The sequence below is a fragment of the Chelmon rostratus genome, chromosome 7 (genome assembly GCF_017976325.1).
Source record: "Chelmon rostratus isolate fCheRos1 chromosome 7, fCheRos1.pri, whole genome shotgun sequence".
NCBI classification, from domain to species: Eukaryota; Metazoa; Chordata; class Actinopteri; order Chaetodontiformes; family Chaetodontidae; genus Chelmon; species Chelmon rostratus.
In genome coordinates this window covers 19,631,714-19,653,274 of record NC_055664.1, presented here as the reverse complement: position 1 = coordinate 19,653,274, position 21,561 = coordinate 19,631,714, and the positions used below count along the sequence as shown (strand labels likewise).

General features: G+C 43.6%; 1 protein-coding gene across 4 annotated transcripts; it reads right to left on the bottom strand.

The window, feature by feature from the left end:
- Positions 1–1,388: 1,388 nt before the first annotated feature.
- picalmb (phosphatidylinositol binding clathrin assembly protein b) lies at positions 1,389–20,920 on the bottom strand. 4 transcript variants are annotated; one of them, XM_041941514.1, is made up of 23 exons: positions 20,281–20,920; positions 14,142–14,284; positions 13,970–14,045; positions 13,770–13,872; positions 13,118–13,211; positions 12,804–12,915; positions 12,613–12,719; positions 12,481–12,522; positions 11,297–11,382; positions 10,941–11,064; positions 10,724–10,857; positions 9,961–10,061; positions 9,632–9,784; positions 9,138–9,221; positions 7,735–7,827; positions 7,383–7,493; positions 6,209–6,325; positions 6,051–6,081; positions 5,825–5,924; positions 5,600–5,659; positions 4,656–4,760; positions 4,165–4,270; positions 1,389–2,958 (listed from the first exon to the last, which is right to left on the bottom strand). In XM_041941514.1, exons 1-22 carry the CDS (start codon positions 20,408–20,410, stop codon positions 4,178–4,180), a joined length of 2,199 nt encoding a protein of 732 aa, XP_041797448.1. In that variant the 5' UTR covers positions 20,411–20,920; the 3' UTR covers positions 1,389–2,958; positions 4,165–4,177. The 4 variants fall into 4 exon arrangements, with proteins under 4 accessions (XP_041797448.1, XP_041797449.1, XP_041797450.1 ...); XM_041941515.1 differs by lacking the exon at positions 4,165–4,270 and having other exon boundaries at positions 1,393–2,958; positions 20,281–20,913; XM_041941516.1 differs by lacking the exons at positions 7,735–7,827; positions 9,138–9,221; positions 9,632–9,784 and having other exon boundaries at positions 1,396–2,958; positions 20,281–20,902.
- Positions 20,921–21,561: the final 641 nt, after the last annotated feature.

Sequence of the window (21,561 nt, the reverse complement as noted above, 5' to 3'; positions counted from 1 at the left end):
CAAAAGGGTGTGAGCATCCCCACAGGCGGGCCAGGAGAACGTGAGTTATTCCAAACAGCAGTTACCTGTTTGTAGTACAAACAACACGTTGGAAGGCCTGAGAACTGCAGGAGGAGACAGACAATATTCACACTGAATCTGAGATGACTCCAGGCCTTTCAGTGTACCTCTGTGGTTTTACTTCCCTCTTAGAACAAGAGACAAAGGAACTGGGTTATACTAAATCAGTGGCTGCCAACATTTTAGCTTGTGGTGAGTGCATATAAAGACAATACATACACTGTGTGCACAATTGTTAGGCAAGTTGTATATTTGAGGATTAATTTTATTATTGAACAACTACTGAGTCAGTCCAAAAACCTGAATATTTAATGAAGTAAAAGTGAGGTTTTGGCTTTCTTAGGAGAATCTGTGTGCACCCATCTCACTTGATTATTTTCATCTGTTAAAGTGAGAATAAAGAACAACTTAATTTACAAACGAACATTTCTGACATTTATATATATATATATATATATATAGACCAATAATTTACCATTTTTGACTTTTCAGAGTCAGTTAAATCTCTTTTTTGGCCCATTTTGCCTGAGGAAAACAAAGAACAATAATTATGCACACCTTGATATAGGGTGTTGAACTACGTAGGCCACACCCTCCCTCATTACACAAATACTCATCACCTGATATGCTTAAATCCAATAAGCATTCAAGTTAATACACCTTGGAGTTGGAGAAATATGCATAAAAATGATGATATGGTCAAAATACTCACTTGCCTAATAATTGTGCACACAGTGCTTTTAAGAAGTCAGACAACTTAAACATAACTGTGTGCAACAGAAGTATTTTTCTCATCTCATCTGAGACCCCCTCAGCAAGGATGGTTAAAAACATGCAAAGCAGGCAATGATTGAGAGGGCCTCAAAACCCCCAGAGTCACTGTGATTAGTTTGTGGTAATTTGATCAGTTGGAGCTTTGTCTGGGATTAAAGCGATTAAAGGACACAACAAGATTGTTAAGGTGGGTCCTGCTTTGAGACCTGATCAGCCTCTGTTTTGAAGTTGGGCCCTTCGTCAGAAGTTTTCAGACCTGTGCACTATTTTGTGTATTTGGCCACAACAAACCAGGGACCGTGTACGTTCTTAATTAACAGAAGAGGTGGAGAAACTGGGGACACAAGATCCCCCAAGCGTTTTTAATTCAGCCACGTCCCTCAGATTTGAAAACCACTGCACTACATATACACAACACCAGAAAGAGTCTTCTGCAGGCAGCATTTATTTTAATTTAGTAATGGTCTATTATCTGAAGAGTCACTCGGGTGAAACAGTTTTCTAAGCTGACACCAGCCTTTACTGCCTATTAGACCAAGCAGGCAGCACAAGTCTAAACCTTCCTAGTTTAAAAGATGCCCATTAATCATATGCCACACTGTTACAGCAGATTGATCATGCAGCTTGAATAAAGGAAAAAACATACTGTGCAGTAGTTTGTGGAAGCTGCTCTTTATTTGTAAAAGAAAGAAAAGACTTCAGTCATTGTCTGCTACACGTTCTAATTACATAAAGAAAATTTCTGCGGAGACAAACGCAGAGAATATCCTGAATCAAACTTAGGTAGAGTCAAATTTGATTGAATTGCTTTCATATTTCATACATCTTTCACTTCTGAACTCAAAGAACAGTCAGTTTTTATATACACAGAGCACCGATCAACAGTGCTCCTCCGCGCCACCCTGCTCCTCTGGATCTTTTATACAATTAATTTACATCAAATCTGTGACCCTTCTCCCCATTAGCGTCGCGACGGCTAACCAGCAAGCAGACACCCTGTCAGACATCCGTCCTCTCACCCCCTCCCCCTCCCCCACCCGCAGCCCGACTCTGCTGAGGAACTGTAGTGTGGAAAGATGTGTGCAACATGAAGACAACTCTTTCACATTCAGAGTAAAGGCAGCCTTGAATACGGTCAGTGAGTCAATGGCATGCCAAGCTTAAAGCAAATGGAGCCCACCACCCAGTGCGACGCTTCAGATTCGTGGATGAAGTGTTTTTTCAACTAGACAGGAAACTGATCCATTGCAAAAAACCCTAGGCACAGAATCGACTATATACTGTTAACTGACTCGTACTCTAACCCCTGCACTTAAGTACAACAGAGATCGTGGAATCTTTCAATCTAGTAAAAAAATTTTCTTAACACAAAACTCGTAGAATATTTAGTGCTCTATCATTCCGCTTAATAGGTGTAATTTATATAATAGCTATTTTTAACTCTACCTCTCAATGACAGTCTGAGATCCTTGTTTAATGCTGAAGCACTCCCACAGGTGTTCCATGTACTGTAGATTTTACATTACCCCCCCCCAATCTTAAACCAATAATCATAAATAAATACAAACAACACACAAGGAAGGTCTACTGTAAACACGGTAAAAAAGACAAAACTAAACAGGTGTAAACGCCATTAGCATCACTACTTAGTGACAGTTAAATAACTGTAGGGAATGGATGACTGATGATCGGATCAAGAAAGGGAAGGGCCGCTCTCTTTTTTTTTTTTGTCTCCACCCCCTCCCCGCTGAACATCAAGCCTTTACATCCAACCACAGTATGTCCAAATACATAACATCAAAGTTTCTCAGCACCCATAACTACCTTTACAGATCACACTGTAAAATGGATAAGGAATCCTCTTTAAGGGGGGTTTAGACAGCAGCATCACTCGACGTCTTGGACAAGTTACAGAATAATGGGTGTGAGCTATCGCCAAACGTCATTTGGACATGGTTACCATGGTTTCTGACAGTCGTTGCACCATTGTGTTCTTGACATGTCTGTATTTGGGGGGGTGCGTGGATGTTTCTCTGAAGAGTTAGACTGCAACGAGGACAAAGCTTTGCTGCTAAGTGCTTCATCTTCCGAGAGACGCTTTTCTTCAAATTACATGAACTGCATCTGCAAGGAAGGCAACAGACAAGATCAGTGTAAGGCTAAACTGTGAATAGAAATGATAATTTAAAAAGCAAACTGACTGTTCGTTAAACCCTCCCCCAGAGCAGCACTGCCCAATCAAAGCTTTAGAAATCATGACTAGACTTTATGTTGAAGTGGAGCAACATTTGACAGGTTGTGTTATTTTGTCTTTCGAAACCAAAAACACAAGTTTAAGAAAATAATTACGCAGCATGTTTAAAGTATTAAAGTAGTAAAGTATGTCAGCTGCAGCAGTATCTTAGCACCAAGAGAAGCAACCTAGTGTTACTTTCAAGGCCAAGGAGGACATCATTAGCCATGTTAATTAGAGAATCTGAAGCTGACTTTTGAAATGTGGAAAAAAGGAATAAAAATGAAAATGTGAATTAGGCGCTCTCCATCAATTAGTTTGAACAGGATAAACTGGGATACACAAAGCATAGTTTGTCAAGAAACGGCAGGCATCGTTACCCAAGAGAGCAAAGCATGAGTCGAACACATTGGTTGGCCTTAAAGCCTTTTCTCTTGTAACTGTTTAGCTTTAGCCTCAGTCTTTTCGCAAGATATCATTCAGCCATTAAGAGCATAATTAAGACTCTTCTTATGTAAAAAGCTGAAAACATTCAATCCTCTGCTGGAGACGGCATTTTAACTGACTCATGGTGATAACATTAGCTATAAGAGCTAACTAGCTATTGCTATTAAAACTTGCCAGCGTCAGTTTTCATTTCAGCCGGCAAATGTGACAGTCGGCAGTTAAAAATGAGAAGACGACTTCCCTCTTCATCTGTGTCCCATTGTTTTAAAAATTACTATGAATTTCAAATTGCGGCCGTTATCACCGTACGCACGTGTGCCAGCAGAAATGTGCATCAGTAACTCAGGGCGACTGAGCTTAGCGAATAGTCAGTACACTGAATTCAGAGGAAACAGCTTTGAACAATGTGTGATGGCAGCGGAAGAACAAAGGGTGAGCGTGGCTATGTTAAAGACGCCTTAAATCCATCGAAACAAGCAGGAAATCCAAGCAACAAAGGTCGAGATAAAACAAAATACATGAGATAAGTTCATGCCGCATCTAATCAGACAGATAAATCAAGTATGCTGAGATAAAAACGAAACAAAGGGGTATTAGCACTGGGCATGACACGCATGCAGGTGCACCCGCAAGCAAAGAGCATGCTGTACCTAAAGAGATGCTCTACAAGAAATCCTTGAGAGAGAGGTGTGCAAACGGGTCCTGTCCAGGGGCTCGGAGAGGACTCTGGCTGGAAGGACTAGAGGCTGCGGAGGGCTATTTCAGGAAGAAATACAGGAGGTAGGAGGACCAGAGGAGAAGTCAGAGTCAGTACAGAGACTGAAGGCGGGATGAGATTAGTTTGGAGAAACTGTGACGTGTGAAAGAAGGGTTAATAAAAAGGAGCTCTTGGGGGAAAACCAGGGAGTCAAAACGAGGGAGATGATTCAGTTTTTTGTCCCCTTCAGCTCGTGAGAGCGAAGGGTCCGTCGTTAAAACTGTCATCTTCAGCAGTTTTCACACTGAAGCTTACACAGTGACTAATTATGGTACACGTCATCACAATGGATACACCTATTTACTCAACCTGATAACTGTGCAAATAGATACTGACTTCACGGTGCATCGGCTTGGTGGAGCAGTCAGACTGCCGTGCACCCACCTGAGCACTAGACACGGAGCCAAACGGGTTGGGTGGCCTCATCACAGGCTGGGAGTACATCATGGTGGGTGGATTCATCATCCCCATTGAGCTCATTTGTGGAGGCTACAGCATGTTGCACAGAGATGACAGACGTTATTTCAGGAACAGTGAATTTCACTCATTTGCTTTACAAATTTAAAGCCATTATGTGTGGATTTTTAAACTAACTACTAAATATATTAAAAACAAGTGAGAATTTATCAGATATTTAAATTGATTTACATTAAGACAAATTTAAGAAGCTGGAAGAAAAAAGTAATTTTTTTTTTTCTAAAAATGACTCAAAATTGTTGCAGATGACTTTTCTCTCAATCTCCTCATTGTTTCAGCTTTATGTGAGTTTTTACAGTTTTATACAACCACCAGGGGGTGCCAAACCAAATAAAATGTATTCTACGCGTACTGGCTTTTTTTCAACATAATTTAACGCAGCATGTGACCATGTGAAGGTAAAATAAAAGGACAACCATCTCAAAACCTGTGTTAAATAACAGGAGTACCTACTGCTACTGCAATGGAAAAAACAAGGTTATTAAAAAGCTCATTTTCATTTTTGATTTAAAAAAAATAATAAAGGCAAACTTGTGCCTGCCAGTGAAATGAAATATTTATAAGCCGAGTGTGCTCTAAATTAAAACTATTGAGAATTCTCCACCCTTCACTTTATTTATAAAGTCAAACCAAAGCAAAACAACGGCTCACTTGACCCAGTTTAAGTGCATTTAATTAATTCTCTAAATAACAAGAAGCAGGTAAAAAGCAAAGGGATTTACCCGACATGAACTGATTCAGCAACTTTAGAAATGTAATGTCTTATTCTTTGTTTCCAGAACAGAGGCTACACAGACTGTTCTGCAACACTACCACATCTATACATGGTGTATATTTGCCGTTATACTGACCATGCCGTATCCCATCATGCCTGTGGGTGTGGTGGCGGGGAAGGCCATGATTGACGGTGGCTGAAGAGACACAAACAAGGAAGTGAGGATTGACATCAAAACCAAATAAATATGCACAAAGCAGCACAGCACTGCGACGGCCGCGCTCATCTGGCAGTAAAATAGGACAGAACATAACAGAGGCAGGCAACATGAGCACTGCAGCCAAAAGTCTGTGAGTGTCACCATGGAGACGGGGTTCCAGGTCGTGGTCGGCGCCGCTCTGGGCTGCCAGTTGGTGCCGCCGGTCATCCTCTTCTCCCCCGGCTGGCTCCAGTGGATGTCACTGCAGATTAAGACACTTGACGTTAGCGCCAGCTTGTAGCTGCCCTGAAAGCACAAAGCTGCTGCTGTTGTTTCTGCACAGCAGAGCGGGCGCTCGCGAGCCACGCAGCGCCGATCCGCCACTTACTTCTTCATCGTGCCGTTCCCGATGCCGAGGTCTGAAAGAGAAAATTCACAAGGGGTGGGGGTTGGTGTCGGAAGTGAATCTGCAAATATTTTGTCGGTCTGTGCTTTGATGAACACGTGCTTTAATTAGAGCGACTGAGAGCAAAGCATCCCACTCACTGCCGACAAGGTTGGCCAGGGAGGAGTCAAGGTCGTCCGACACCAGCTTCTCCGGCTGCTGACCGGACGGCTGGTTGGAGCCGGCGAGAGTCGGTTTCAGAATTCCCCCAGCGATATCTGACGAAACACAGAGATAATAAACCTATGTGTACTTACGAGGTCATAAATATTCATTCTATACATACTGTGCGTCTTGTCACTGTAGTTTCACAATGACAACAATGGAAATAAGTCCAGGACTTTCTCGCTGAATCTCTGACAAACTCTGATATGACTGTGTACATATATTAAAATGTTGTCAATAAACCAAACCAAACAAAACAGCGTCTTTAATCAGTATCATTTTTCCTGCATCTTATGCTTTTATTAAATAGCTGATTGTAAAGAGATGACAGGAAATGAAACATAAGGTCCCCAGCCTCCAAACACCACTGTTAAAAACGTCTTTTTTATTAAAAACTGTCAGCGGGGAGCGTTTCACCATTTGTCTTGTAGGAATGAGTGTGAGAATATGGCAGCCTGCTACCAAAGGCAAGGCTGAGCAATATCACTGCATTACATTCAATTGGCTTTTTGTCCAAACTGACTAAAAAGTAAGTTAACACGTGATGTTAGAAGAACTACAGGTACAACCCTCCCAAATAAACAGGTGGGTTTTCACGTTTTGATTCACGTTTCAACATGGTTTGAGGTCCACTTTCTCTCAGCGCTGGTCAAAGACAGCAACAGCGACTTTCTGCACTTTTGGGCTGGTGGCAGACACAAACGTTGGACTGGTAAAAATAGTGCAGAGAAGACAACAGTCTGTTCTTGTACTGGCGACTTGCGAGACAGGGCTGAGTGTCGCAGGTGTTTCAGCTCTGTCTGACGTCAGGACCAGATAGGGTGCGTCTAATATCATGACTTCCCTGGTATTTCTTCAGTCAGCTAAAGCTAGTGGTGACTCACTGCGGTTTCCTTTGAGAGAAACTATATATAATGGGTTGGAAAATAAAAAAATCACTGGATCGTATAAACAAAACCTTTCAGACAGTTCCTCTTCTTTAAAGCTTTTAAATTTTCTTTCCTCAGCCGACTTCATGCAAGACTGGCCACTGACTCATCACCTGCAAACTACATTTAAGCTACCTTGCTAAAAAATGCAGCAACTTATATGTGCATGCGAAATCCTCACCATCAGAATTGAGGCTGTTGCTGCCTGTGGCTTTGGCTCCAAAGACCGACTCAAAGTCCACCTGGAGTCCCCCTGCTGACTGCTGTGGAGGAGCCTGTGGCGTTGAGTATCCTTCATAAGAGAAGAGAAAGAAGACGGCTGCAGTCACAGAGTTACAGTGGAATGAAATCTAAAAACTGACCACTGCTCAGACTTTTGGTTTCTGCACTGGCCCGTGTTAAGTACAGTGTCCATGTATCAATCACATTATTTGAACAGAGAGCTGGATAAACAGCTTCCTCTGCAGAATAGAAAACTAGCATGAGTCTACTCCTGAATGTGACGGAGAGAGAGACAGCCTTCAGTACTCTACCTCTGAATAGACCTGCTACAGTAGAGGGCTCAGTGGGGAAAGGAGCCTGGTGTGGGAGGTGCTGGGCAATGGACACTGGACCACAGAAGGAGTCTGACACGCCACAGGAAGCAGGAAGACAAAGAAGAGAGAGAGAGGAAGAAAGAGAGCAAAACGAAAAGGCATTTCAAGGCCAGGCCACAGAGACAGGTGGGAAGTGACAGAAATACAGGCAGGAAAAAGACAGCTAACATGTTTTACAGTTCTGTAGTTGTTAAATCCTGGGTGCTTTAAGTATAAACGTAAGTTGTAGGAGGTTAAAAAGAGCAGAACAGTATTGAAACAACTATGAGGGAGGGGTTTAAGGAATAGTTTTGACATTTTGAGAAAATATTCACTTTCTTGCCGAGAGTTAGAGGAGAAGAATGATGTCGATCTCTCATGTCTGCACACTAAACATTTATTAGGTTAGAGGGAGACGACGACGCGCTGTAGGGTTGGCCCGACGCCTCCCTTCTTTTGTTTCTTTTGGCCGGGGTCTCCAGCCCCTTTTTGTTTCTCTTTTGGTTTGTTTGGGATTTGGTTGAAATAAAGCTCGTGGGTCTATTGGCATCTACCTGTCGTGGCGTCCTTTCTTATATGTTGTTGCCTCCTGGCCCTAGCCAGCCTTGGTTAATTTGTTTAATGTGGAGGCCGTAACAAAGCTACAGCCAACAGCTGAATTAGCTTAGCTTAGCATAAAGACTGGAAATGGGGGGAAAGAGATAGCATGGCTCTGTCGAAGATAAATATTAAATACATTGTCTTTGTATTTTTTTCATTTCAGTATATGTCAAAAAGGATCAGCAACTGATCACATTCTGCTTTATCTATGTTTTATACATATTTTTAGAGTGAAACATGGAAGCAGCCCCATGACGTCACCCACAGGTTTCTGAAGAGCCATTGTGAAGCTCTGTGACAGCGGCTCTGGCTGTCCCCTTGTGTGGGACTCCACTAAACCCCCCGGCTAGTAAAAATGGGCAAAGAGGTGGAGCTTGGGTGGAGCTGAGGTGGGCCGAATGAAGCCTTTTTGCTGAAACCTAGCAGTCAAGCAATTCACCCCTGTACGGTTGTTATAAATGGGGGAAATGATCTATAAAGACCAAAACTGTTTGGATTGTGTACACCTCCTACTTATATGTAATTTTATGATGTGTATGTAGCAGTAGCAGACAAACTGAGTGTTATCAATCTTCTCATGTAACTCTAGTCATGAAAGCAAATAGGTGTAATTCCAAAAATATCAAACTTTTCCTTCAGTATTAGTTCATGTCCACATTTCTACCATATTATCAAAATAAGAGCCCTGGCGGTATTGCATAGGATCCTATGTTTGCCAGGGCTCAGGAAACATAGGCTGAGATGGTGAGCCATCATAGTACCTGAGATGGAGTGTTCTATCCGCACTGTGCGTTTGTAATTGGTTGAAACGGATGAGTTTGTGTCAATAAAGGGATTGTAACGATCTGGAGAATCAAAAATAGTGTTGGTAAAAGAAGAACAGGTTTCAACTTAAAGCTCTACGGCATGTTTGAATTACAATGCAACACCAAACTGTTCATTAAAAGAGAGGATGAAAGGTAACTGTGAAGCAAAATGGGTGTATGGCCTCTGCAGTGGGACACAGAGGGTCCCGGTTGATACATTAGAGGAATTAAGAGGTGTTCTCTCTACAAAATAACACAATCTGAGCCTGGTATGAACTGCAATGAGGTGCACTGCACAGACAGAAAAAAGATCATTTAGACATCGCACAAATCCAACATTTAAACTACAGCAGCACAGTGAACATGCAGGCTAGTCATGCTTATCAGTGACTACAGAGAAATGAACGAGAGCGACAAGACTTTTGAGGAGAAACAAAATGAGTCGTTACCACCAAACATTTCATGACCAGATGTCCTAGAGGAAAAGCTAACACCGTCTGAAGACACGACAGGTAAGTGAGTGGCATCGACAACGAGTTTTGAGAGGAAAGGGTTAAGGTTTGGCATGGAATCATCCCCAGCTTCAGCAGAGGTGAAAGGATCTAGGCAGGCAGAGGAAAGAGAGACAGAGAAAAAGAAAAAGACAGAACAGAGTGGAGAGGAAGAGGTGGGCATCAGAGTCAGACAACAACAAGAGAAGGAGAGCATGCAGAACAGGTCACCAAAGTCCAGAAACGCAGATGCTGGTTTGGAGGTGTGGGAAGAGGCGGCCCTTTACCTGCCCACGCCGTTGCAACTGGAAGCCCCGTTGAGCCTGATTGCACGGAGGGCTGGAAAGTTGACTGCAGGTCAAAAAGGTCGCTCTCCATCTTCACTGCACTGCAGATGCAATAATGGAACATATATGAGACTTTACAAACACTGAAAACAAGGCAGTCTCTTCTGACTCTTTGGAGTTCCTTGTCAATAAGACTGCATTAGTCTAAAATACACCGACATCTATCTACAGAATACATTCCCACCCGAACCCTTAAAATGGCAAACACAGATTAAGTCAGAGAGGAAATATGAAATGAAATAATTGACAAATGAACTGGTTGCATCGTTGAGTGATGAACCAACAGAACATTATCACTTGACTCTGCAGCTTTACCCTGAGTTTCAGCTCATTGTTCAGCTGTCTGGTCTGCAACTATACTGAACACAGTGAAGCATTTCGCAGCTCAAGAGCCAAATGTTTCCCTTAAGAGTTGGTGGAGACCAAAAACAGATAAAAGAGAGTGAATGTTGCACTTATATTGATCAGGTGACCAGAGACACAACTTAAAATGAATGATAATGTTACTCTGCAACTGCTGGATATGTAAAAAAGCTGCTAGCTAACAAGTTTGCATTATCAAGTTAAAAAATAAAAATGTCTCAGCTGCTACCAAGTGGCCAAAAAATAAAAGAAGTTGGATGGATGTTAAGGGACTAAAAAATTGCAGCTTGAGTATAAAATATGCAGTGTGGTGTCTATACAGTGTAGATCTAAGCAGTACCCGTTAGAGCAGCTGGGTGTGGAGAAGAGGTCTATGGCTGGTGCTGTGCTGATAGTGCCCCCGGTGGTGGAGATCGGCGATGTATCAGTGGTGGAGAAGGAGGGCCTCTTGGAGAGCTCTTTGAGCCTCTGTTCCTGAATGAGCAGGGAGGTTAAACTCAAAGACACAGGCAACGGAGACACTGCAGACATGTTGGATCGGAGCACATCACCGCTACCTTCAGAGCTTTGAGTCGGGCCTGCTCCTCCTCGAGAGCCGCCTGCTTCTCCCGTTCATCCACTTTAGTGAAAGACATCCCCGTGCTGGCCAACGATGAGACTGCATTTGACAGAGTGCTGGCCCTGCAGGTAGACACAAATTCACACTAGAGTGATTGATTTCTCATCTCTTTTGTTGGTTTTATTATTGCTTTTCCATCATTTTTTATCTCTAGTGTGCACTTGTCTCAAGTTGTCTTATTACCAGCTTGCCAGCTGTCTGAGGCACTTTGAATTGCATTCTGGGAAAAAGGCAGTCTCTGAGATTCGAGGAAAAGATGAGAGAAATTCAGTAGTGATGGGAGGATTAACGTACCTGCTGGCTGCAGTGGAGTCTTTGACCTTCTTGCCCTCTAAAGAGGCCAAGTGCTGCTCCAGAGCTTCGAGGAGGCTACTGGGAGCCTGTCATGACAGGAAACACACAGTCAGCAAGTTCCTGACACACATTCTGCATGGACATCAAGACTATACAGGACAGCGGTGGGCAACCAAGATAGATGGAACAGAAAACACATCATGAAATAGAGCACACCACTGAAACCAAGGTGTAGACAGCCAATTGATTTCTCTGTTTGGGAACTTTAGGCTATTGGTTATCCACCACTGATCAATGACTGCATTCCAGCCATAAAGCTACTTTGGATGAGAGTAACGTCTGTGTGGGATGACATACTGCACCATGGCTCTTTCAACAACCGGGGCGTTGTTGAACTGGCCGTGGCTAAGCACAACGGGGCAGCCATTTTACAGTAGATGAGCTACACTGGTTCACACCTCAGTAACGTGAGCAAAGAGAACGGAATTTACCACAGCGAGCGTTTTTTCCTTCAACTGAGTTTCACCACGATGTAGGAGACAGAGTCAGAGCAGAGGCATGCAAAAAGACAACACTGAAGCAAGTCACGGACATACAGCAGAAGAAGAGTGAAATGATGGTACTTACACAAACTGTGAACTGAAGTGGAAAGATAAAGGGAAAATACAGAATATAAAGGTGGTGACAGTCAGAGGGGAATGCATTTTAGCCGCAGTTCTCCAGGGGTAAAATATTTATGTAAAATTGGTCCCCGCAGCACAACAGCGTGTGCGGTTTATTTTTAATGAGGAAACATCTAACTGTCACTGTGCAGATTTATGGAGCGGGTTGCAATTACTGTGCTTATTTTGAAAAAAAAAAACACCTTTATTTACTGTAGAAAGAAGGAGAAGGGTAAGAAGTAAAAGGAGGAGAAGCAGAAGAAGAAGAGGGAGAGAAAGGACAAAGAACAGGAGAAGAAGAAGACCACCTCCTCTGGCAAACATGCGCTCAAGAAGGAACTCATGCAAAGTGTCTTATTCTAAAGAGCTTTTGTGTTGGGTGGACTGTACTCTAGTTGGACAAAGACAAAGCTGATGAAAAAAGAGGAGTTAGAGCTGGAAATAAGAGGGAGAAAGCCTGGAGGGACTTCCCATTAAGAGTGGAGGACTTGTGTTTTACATGCTTCAAGCGTCGGCGCTCACCTGTGAAAGGTCTGGGATGTCTCCTCGATCGATGCCCACCTGCTGTTATAACGAGAGAGAAGACCAAGTTAGAATCTGAGGAGCTTCACTGACGACAGCAGGCGCATCTGCGAAGAGGTTAGTGCAACGTACCTCTGCTACTTTGAGGAACTCTGATATCCGGGTCATTCGGGTGAGAAACTTCTTGTAAATGTCCAAACCTTCTTTACACTGAGTCTTCTTCATGTCAAAGTATTTCTCTGTTTAGGGATGAAATAACTGGAATGACCAACCACAGAAAGAAGAGGAAGCAAAGAGAAGCTTGAGAGTGGAAGCGGACTTACCGAGCAGGTTGATGATGCCTTCATTATAAGCAGCAAAGAGCCTGATGGAGTCTTTGAAGAGGAGCATGAAGGCTGCATTTATGACTCCATTAGTCAGCTCGTTGGCATTGACCTGAGGGAAAGCAATCAGCCACATTTATCTTCCAGCTTCTCCGCCATGATTTTGTTGGCGTAGAAAAACAACGCCTGCACACGTGAACTGAGACAACACATCTCGACCTCGTCAGCGGCAGCCTCGGCGCAATCTGCACGCTCCGCACAAGCTTCTCGCTCGGCGAGCTGCAGAGCTGCGGGAGGCTTCACCTTAGACTCACATTGAAATCAAGGAGGGCGTCCATCTGGTTCTGAATGATGGGGATCGTCTTGAGCAGCTTCTCTGTATTCATGGTCCTCATTACGCCGTCCACTCTGCGTGGACACGTGGACGGCCGGAGCAGGAGAGGGCACCGAGGAGAGAGGGGAGATGGAGAGGAGGCAGAGATGGATGAGCAGGGCAGCGCAGCTCCTATAACATGCTAACAGACGCGCTCCTTTTTCTGCACCGACTGCAACTAACGGCTATTTTCATTAGCGATCAATATGTCGATTGCCTTCTTGATGAATTGCCTGTAAAATGTCATAAAAATTGAAAAGACTTTCAGTTTACTATCACACATGACAAAGAAAAGCACTGAAACAAACACAATGTGAGGATTTGCTGCTTTTCTCTGTTTTCTATCACTCTAAACTGAAAATCTTTGGTTGGTAAATAAAACAAGTTATTTGAAGACATCGTGTTGTGATGACTATAATGCATGAATTCACAACACATTTCTGGTATTAGTACACTATTAGTGTAATGATCCGTTGCTGAATTCTAAAAATACTCACAATATATTAATCAATAATGAACATAGCAGTTTGTTGCAGTCCTGAATGTTTATAGTTTTAATATTGTAGAATACAGAAACTGTCTGAAGTTCTTACCCGCGTTTAACTTTTGTGAAGTCGAAGGCGACCTGTCTGTATGAAACAGCTTTCTCGTTCAGGTATCGACTATACCTCCTGATAAACGTGGACATGTCGTAGCCTGGAACGCAGAAGGGCGACAGCGACATTCACCTTTCCCTTAATTATTTCTTTTTAAATGGTGCACAAATTCACGACGACCACAATCAGACTGTTACCTTGTAAACCGCTTTTGTCCAAAAAGTTACTGAGGTTGAATAGTGTGTTCCTTGAAGCCAAGTACTGGACGAAACGCTGAGGGTGGAGGGAAATGGTTAAACACGACAACATCACGCTGCTGATTAATAACTCATCGAGGAGGTTTTCTTATTCTTTGCCGAAGCGTCTCACCTCGTTGCCGTAGACCATGAGGTGGTGTGTGGTGATAAGCGACTTAAACACAACCACCCAGCTGGTGTTGGTGGTCCTCTCGAACAGCGAGTCGGCCAGCTGGGGAATGTTCACGTTCATCTCGTTGGTACAGTGGATCAAATCTGAAACAGGAAGAGAAGAAGACTCAGACTCATTCTGTTTAAACCCAGCATTTCTGCACAGTTGCAGATTAAGATTGGGCAACAGTAACATTATTATAGGAATATTTGTAGAACTTTGATATTTCATTAGATTAACCTGCTGCTTGATCGTATATATACAGATGAATTCAACAAGTTACTAACTAAAGTTCGGTACTAACTTACCGAACGCCGGGCGCTGTGAGCAGCGAGCCACAACACGGCTGACTCTGCGGCGGTCGGCTACGAATACGCAATAATGAACCATAGCTGTGCCAAACTACAGCTAAACTAGCTGACCGCCGGCTCAGAGGGGAATAGCACCAGCATATCATAACAAAATATTGGAATATGAACAAGTTTCGCCGCAGATTATGTGTTATATAGAGGCTGCGCATGGATGCCCCGAGTACTCGCATTATATGGATATACGCGCCGCTCCTCTGGGGCTAATTTCTTCAAAACGACTCCAAATGCCACCAAAGTTGTCTGTGTGAGTAAATGGTTATCCTTTAAAAGGGGTTTGAAACCAGGCTTGAAAACTGCAAAAACACCAAACATGCAGGGACGCTGCTCGAGCCGTGAGACACATCAAAATGTTCTCATAAGAATAGAGAAACAGCTGAAATGGTCGGTCAATTTATCCATCAGTCGATGGACAAAAGTCGTGGTGAGTCAAGCAAAAATGGCAGAAATTCTTCCAGCCTCTCAAATCTGGAGACCTGCTGTATTTCTTTATGTTTTAGTCAAATGAACATCACTGAGTTTCCAGACTGTTGGTGGGACAAAACAAACCATTACAAGATATCGCCTTGAGCGCTTGGAAATTACAATCATGACACTCTTTTCTGACATTTTATAGAACGAATGATGAATTGAACAATTGAGAAAATAATCAGTAGATTAATCGATAATGAAAACAATTGGTAGTTGCAGTCCTAAATATAGACATTATTCAGGTATTGCTCATGGTGTTGTGATATACTTTAGTTTGAATGCTGCCTCTTCCTGTTCTTTAAGGCTCAACTGAAGTTAAAGGACGTGAAATTCTCAGTGAAGCAGCAGCTCTCAGTGCTGTCAGCCCGTTAATGTTATTCAACACAGGGGACAGGGACTCAAAATCATAGTAGAAAATACAGCTGAGTCAAGAAATGCAACATCCACCTCGCTGCTGGTTTGACCGATAAACCAGCACAAAAATAACACTAAGCATGAAGCACCGCGTTCTGAACACACACGACGAACGCTAGCAAACACGACATCTGGACCGAGAAACAACGACTACTCGAGCCAGCGGAGCATGATGGGAAATGTGGGCCGTCACTCCAAGACGACGCGTTGCAGGCTGGAAATTTGCAAACATGGAGGAGAGCAAGTGTGAGACAGAACGGGATCATTCCTAACAGGAGAAAGACAAAAAGCTTGTACCTAAAAGAGAGGCTACTTCTGTTGTGGGGACGTGGTTTTGGTCTGACATGGATCCCAAAAACTGTACGTTGGAAATTACGCTGCAGACCTTAACTACAGTACAAAGCCTAGTTTTGATTCGCTCCCATTTGCCTTGTTAAAGTTACTGCATTAAGCTGGTAACACAACACTTCCTGTATGTTACAAATCAAAAGACCTCTGTTTCCGTGGACCCACCCTGGATGTCTGAATAAGCGTTTTATTGTGAAACACTTGCAGGAAACGGGTACTTGAATTTTTTATTCTGAACCTGATTTTCTCAATTTGCACGAGGCCAAAATCTTATTTCTTATTTTGACGTTAAACTTTAGATTTATAACATTATAATATTATATATATGATATTTTTCCAATCGGCCCAACCCAAACTGAGACTGATCGTTTCAATTGCTAATGGAAACAAAACATCCTTTTAGCAGACCAGCACAAAGTACATTCAGATGTTAACCATCCATGTTCTGTCCCACTTCCTCTGCTCATGTGTTCATCCATGTGATGGGTGAATGATGTTAGTCAAAGCAGTGCTAATGACCCTGCCATTCACAGCAGTGATCAGATTGACGGGGTAATTGGGCCTCCCTTTCTGTCCTATATTTGACTTTTCAAAAGGCGGGGGACTTTAAGTAGGACAGGATAACCTTCCAGAGAAGCAGCAGCAGCAGCAGTTAGCATGGGTGGCTGAACTGCCCAGAGAAGAAGAAGACGCTGATGGAGAGGAGACGAAGAGGGAGGAGGAAGAGGAATATGGGGGAGGCGGATACACTGACAGCACTGTCATGTTACAATCAGCCTTGCCCTGCTAAATACTCACAGTGGTTGACATTAATGATTTCTAGTCTAATTAATTCATGGGACACAAATGTATTCATGTAACTGTCATGATGGTGGTAAGCAGTGTGATGCAAAACATTAATGCTACTTTAAAACGAATCAATATAAGGCTGAGTTATGCTGTGGGAGCCAATATAAAAAAAACTTTCAGGATATCATTTAAAATATGTCCTGAAAATATGCTTTTAATTCATGAGAATATTCTATGCAAAACCTGCGTAATGAACTGTGTTTAATCATCTTTCAAAGACTGACTTAGAGATTACTTAGTGAAATAGGATACTGTAGTATGGTGTCATAATATGACTCTAATTAAAGGTCCAATATGTAGGATTTAGGGGAATCCATTAGTAGAAATGGAATATATGTTCACAAGTACGTTTCATAAGTGTGTAACCACCTGAAAATAAGAATTAGTTGCAAGTGTGTTGTGGACATTTGGCATTTCTAGCAGCCACAGTAGTGGCGGGTGAGGCGACTGTTGTTCAGTTGTTTGCAATCTGCAATCTCACCACTAGATGCCACTAAATGCTACACACTGGTCCTTTAACACTAGAGTAGGTTAGAGGCATTAGGAGCGTTTCAATGAATCAAATGCTCTGATTAAACATTGAAAAAACCCAGTATAAGTGGCTTCTGCAGGCCTGTTATAAGCCCATCCAACCAGTTCGTTTGACCCTCTGATTTCCCAATGCTAACGTGCGAGTGTGGTCGTTTGACAGCTGTGAGTACTAACAGCAGCCATGTTTGTTGTCTATATTCATAGCGATAATGTTTTCTTACGTATGAGTGAGACATGAGGCTGTTGGATATGGTTAGTGATGACAGTGATGCGCTGCGCTCCAGTACACACACACACACACACACACACACACACACACACACGCACACACACATACACACACACCCACTCACAGACACAAAAGTAATCTTCCATCAGATAGTGTCCTATTTCAATCAAAACTGTCAATTTTAGAGCATTTGTAACTCACATACTTACACGACTGCTTGCATTTAGAAGGAAAGTGCTTACAGATTTCTTAAAGTAACATGCTGAACAAATATTGTTTTGGTATTGGTACAGTAACTCAATGATAATCATCGATTAATCATTTGAGTCATTCTTCAAAGTAAATCTCAACAGTCCCTTGTTCCAGGTTCTCAAATCAGAGGGTTTGTCGCTTTTCTTTGTCTTATGTGACAGCACGTGTAAACTGAATATCTTTAGGGTTCAGACATTTTCTAAGACCTGATGTAAAATCAATTGATAAAGAAAGTATTGAGCAGATTGTTCAAAATGAAAATAATCATTAGTTGCAGCCCCAGATTCTACTTCAAGTTAATATCATATAAGACTGAATTACTGCTCAGCTCTTATCAAGTGTGAGGCTTTGAATTAAACTTCAATACAGTTTTGTTGCTAAGGGGAAAGCAATCATTAGCAAACGAACTGTGTTTACTGACAACAGTTAGTGACTAAGTGTTCCTGTGTAGTAATGTCCTTCATGTCATCATGTGTTCACAAAGTGCTGAACCTCGCTCCATCCTCACTTGTGAACGACTGAGCCTTTCCAGGAGGCTCCTTTCATACCCAATCATGATGCTATCACCTGTTACCAAGCAACCTGTTTACCTGTGGAATGTTCCAAACAGGTGTTTTTGGAGCGTTCCACAACTTTCCCAGTCTTTTCTTGCTCCTGTCACAACTTGTTTGAAACGTGTTGCTGCATCAAATTCAGAATAAGCAGATATTTACAAAAATCAATGAAGCTGACGAGCTAAAACATCAAACATATTGTCTTTGTGCTGTTTTCAGTTGAGTATATGTCAGAAAACGATGTTTTACACAGCGTCCCAACTCTTTTGGAATCAGGGTTGTGTATATATTATGTATCATCTATAAAGGCTCGATTGTCGATCAGATCGTATATCGATGATTGATGCAATGATCGGCTCTTGGTTTTTCCTACGCAAACATTAAGGCGACCTTAAATGGAGTAAAAACTGCGTTCTGCTGCGCATTTAGAGATGTTTCTGGTGGAGCGGCAGGTCCGCCCACTGACTCCGTCAATCAGCACGAGCGACAAGTGAATTTCCTTAATTACAAACAGGTCTCAGGTCTCTTATTCATGGATCTGACACCTCTGCTTACTGATACGTTGCTCTGCGCTCCAGAAGAGTAATTAACGTTATGGACATGATTTGGGTTGTGACATGACCGAACACGATATTGTCGCACCGAGCTTAGACACACGGCTTACATTAGGCATCCCCAAATGCATGATGTTACCTTTCTGACACTAGGTCGTCCATGCTGGTGTGCTGTGAGGCAACTCCCCCCACCCCACTCCTACATGATGACAAAATGAAAGTTGAAACAAACTGGCTGAAATAAATCACACTTATTAAGGAATTAAACAAAAATAATTGTTTCCACTCTGTCAGAAAACGTAAGGATGACTTGAAGAATCAATCTAAACCTCTAAAACAAACTGAACTCATCGTAGCTGTCATCACGTCGACTCCTTTTGTGTTTCTAAACGTAACAAGAGGACACTGTGTTATCATTGTCCATGTACATGTCAGTCAGGATGAGCCACCCGAGCGTCGCCCTGCCAGCTTTCACTCATTTCACCTCAGGGGAGTCGCCTGAGCAGCACAACAGGTGAGGAACCTGCAACTATAACATCGAGCCCGAATATCCACCACAAGCTATCATTACTACCGGTTAAGACATCGGATTTCTTTTTGCCGTTTCACTCATCTGGAGCCTTGAAGATGCAGCACACACCTTTCTCCTGGACTCTCATGATGACGCAGGCCCCTTCATAAAACCACTTTCATTACTGCCATCGTGCATTTGCGAGTGCAGATCGATGTGCAGAAAATCTACCGCCGCATCTCTAAGTACAGACGGGCACCGACTCCTCTGACAGTGAGTGCATCAGACTAATGATCACACCAGGATTTGGGCTCTCGTGCTTACGTCAGGGCCCAAACAGGAGCCTGATGTCCTGAGTCAAGGGTGGGAAACTCCTCCTTTTGTAGCCACAGGCTGCAGATCAGTGCCCTTTACAGTGTCGCCTCATTGTGTGTGAAGCATCATGAGGACGCAGCCAGGTGTCGCGTTACTTCAGCTGAGACGGACGCTCGTCCTGCTGCAGGTGCGCCAGGACGGGAGATGATTGCGAGCTGTTCCTGGAAACGTTAATTCGGGGCCTGTGAGTGCTGGGGCCCCTTCTCCCCCACGCTGATTCGTCACAAGCAAGATACCAAATAACTGTTCGCCCCGACGTGCTGCTTTCTTAGCATCCCGGCTACAAATGAATGAGTGAATGTGACACAGACGTGAGAGCTGGCTGAACAAAACCAGCCGGACATGCTAGTTTGACAGCAACTGATAGCACAAAACGAATATAACAGTAATTACAGGCGTCCGTAAAGCCGGCTGCGGCTTTAAAACCCCTCTTAATTACGTCTAGCAGTGTGTCAATAAGGCCTGTCCTCGACGTTAAAACAATATAATCTCCATGACATGGACAAGCAGTAGCATGTTAGCTTATCCGGAGGCTTTGGGGCCTTGTAGCTCCTCCATCGCCATAACTGAGCGGCGTTTCTCTGCGGTGATTTAACTGGAAAACAACCGTTAAACAAAACAAAATAAAATAAACACATACTCACAGTCCAAATGTTTCTTTTTCGGGCCCATGACTTCGTGAGTGGTGGCCTTGCACACTGTTTTGGACACGGCGGAGCCCGTTACACTGTGCTGGGCTGCAGTTATCCGGTCCGTAATGCTCTGCCCCGACATCTTCGCTCAGTCCTCCACCACAACAACAACAACAACAACAACAAAAAACTGACTTTTTCAGAGCCGAAGCTTCGCCTGGGTTTGTCTGCGGGTGTGAGCTTTGTAGAAAAAGAAAAGAAAACCTCCACCTCCTCCGCAACCTTGCCCGGACCCCCTTTTTTTCTCCACCTTGGTGGAAATAAAATCAAAACTCGGCTATGGCAGACGCGGACCAGGGGAGGGCGGAATAAAGAGACGCGGAATCTGCGATAAAAACTCAATGTTCGCTTGTTTGTGTCTTGTTGCGCCGCTCGGCTCCGTCCGCTTTCAGTCAGATCTCAGGGATGCCGTGATTGCGGGATCCACTCGCTGACTCATCCGACCCGGGTCTCAGTCTCGCTCTCATCCCGATGTGGCACACCGGATCCCTGCGTCTCTCCTCCTGCCTGCCTCCGCCGCCGCCGCTCCTCCTCCTCCTCCTCCTCCTGCCGCTGCCGCCGCTGCTCGGCTTTAAAGCGCTATGAAAGGAAAAGAGACCACTGAGGAGGGGAAATGGCGGGCCTGCTCCGCTCTGTGCTCGACACACCGCCCTGCAGACCCTGGATCAGATCGTCCACCGCTGGCTCCCCATAAGGCCCGCTGCGGTGCAGGTGAATACCGACTGATCGCAGTCCAGTCGGGGGGGAGGCGGGGAGAGAGGTGGGGTGGAGGAAACGCACAAATGCTCAATCACAGGAGCGCCAGAGGCCTGGATGAGAGGATGAAGCCTGGTATTGATGGAGGAGTGGATGCAGGAGCAGGCTGCAACAGGCCTGACAGTGAAGGAATGAAGTGCAGGACTTTCTGCTGCTGGAACATTTCCGCAGGGGATTTACAGAGACTTCATTTCACTTTACTGCACTATAATAAACAGTGTGTGATGCTGCATCCGTATCAAAATATGCACAGTCCACAAAAGAGTCACTCTGTCACATTTTAACCATTTTCACCAAAGACAAACTGACTTTAAAACATCTATAAACCAGAAGTTTGACAAGTTTACACCCTTGATTCCTCATAGAAGCTGCTCATATATCCTGGTACAGTACAGCACATTTACTCAAGCACAGTGCTTCAGTCCAGTTTAAAGGTACTTGTACTATACGTGAGTGTTTCTATTTTATGCACTTCCA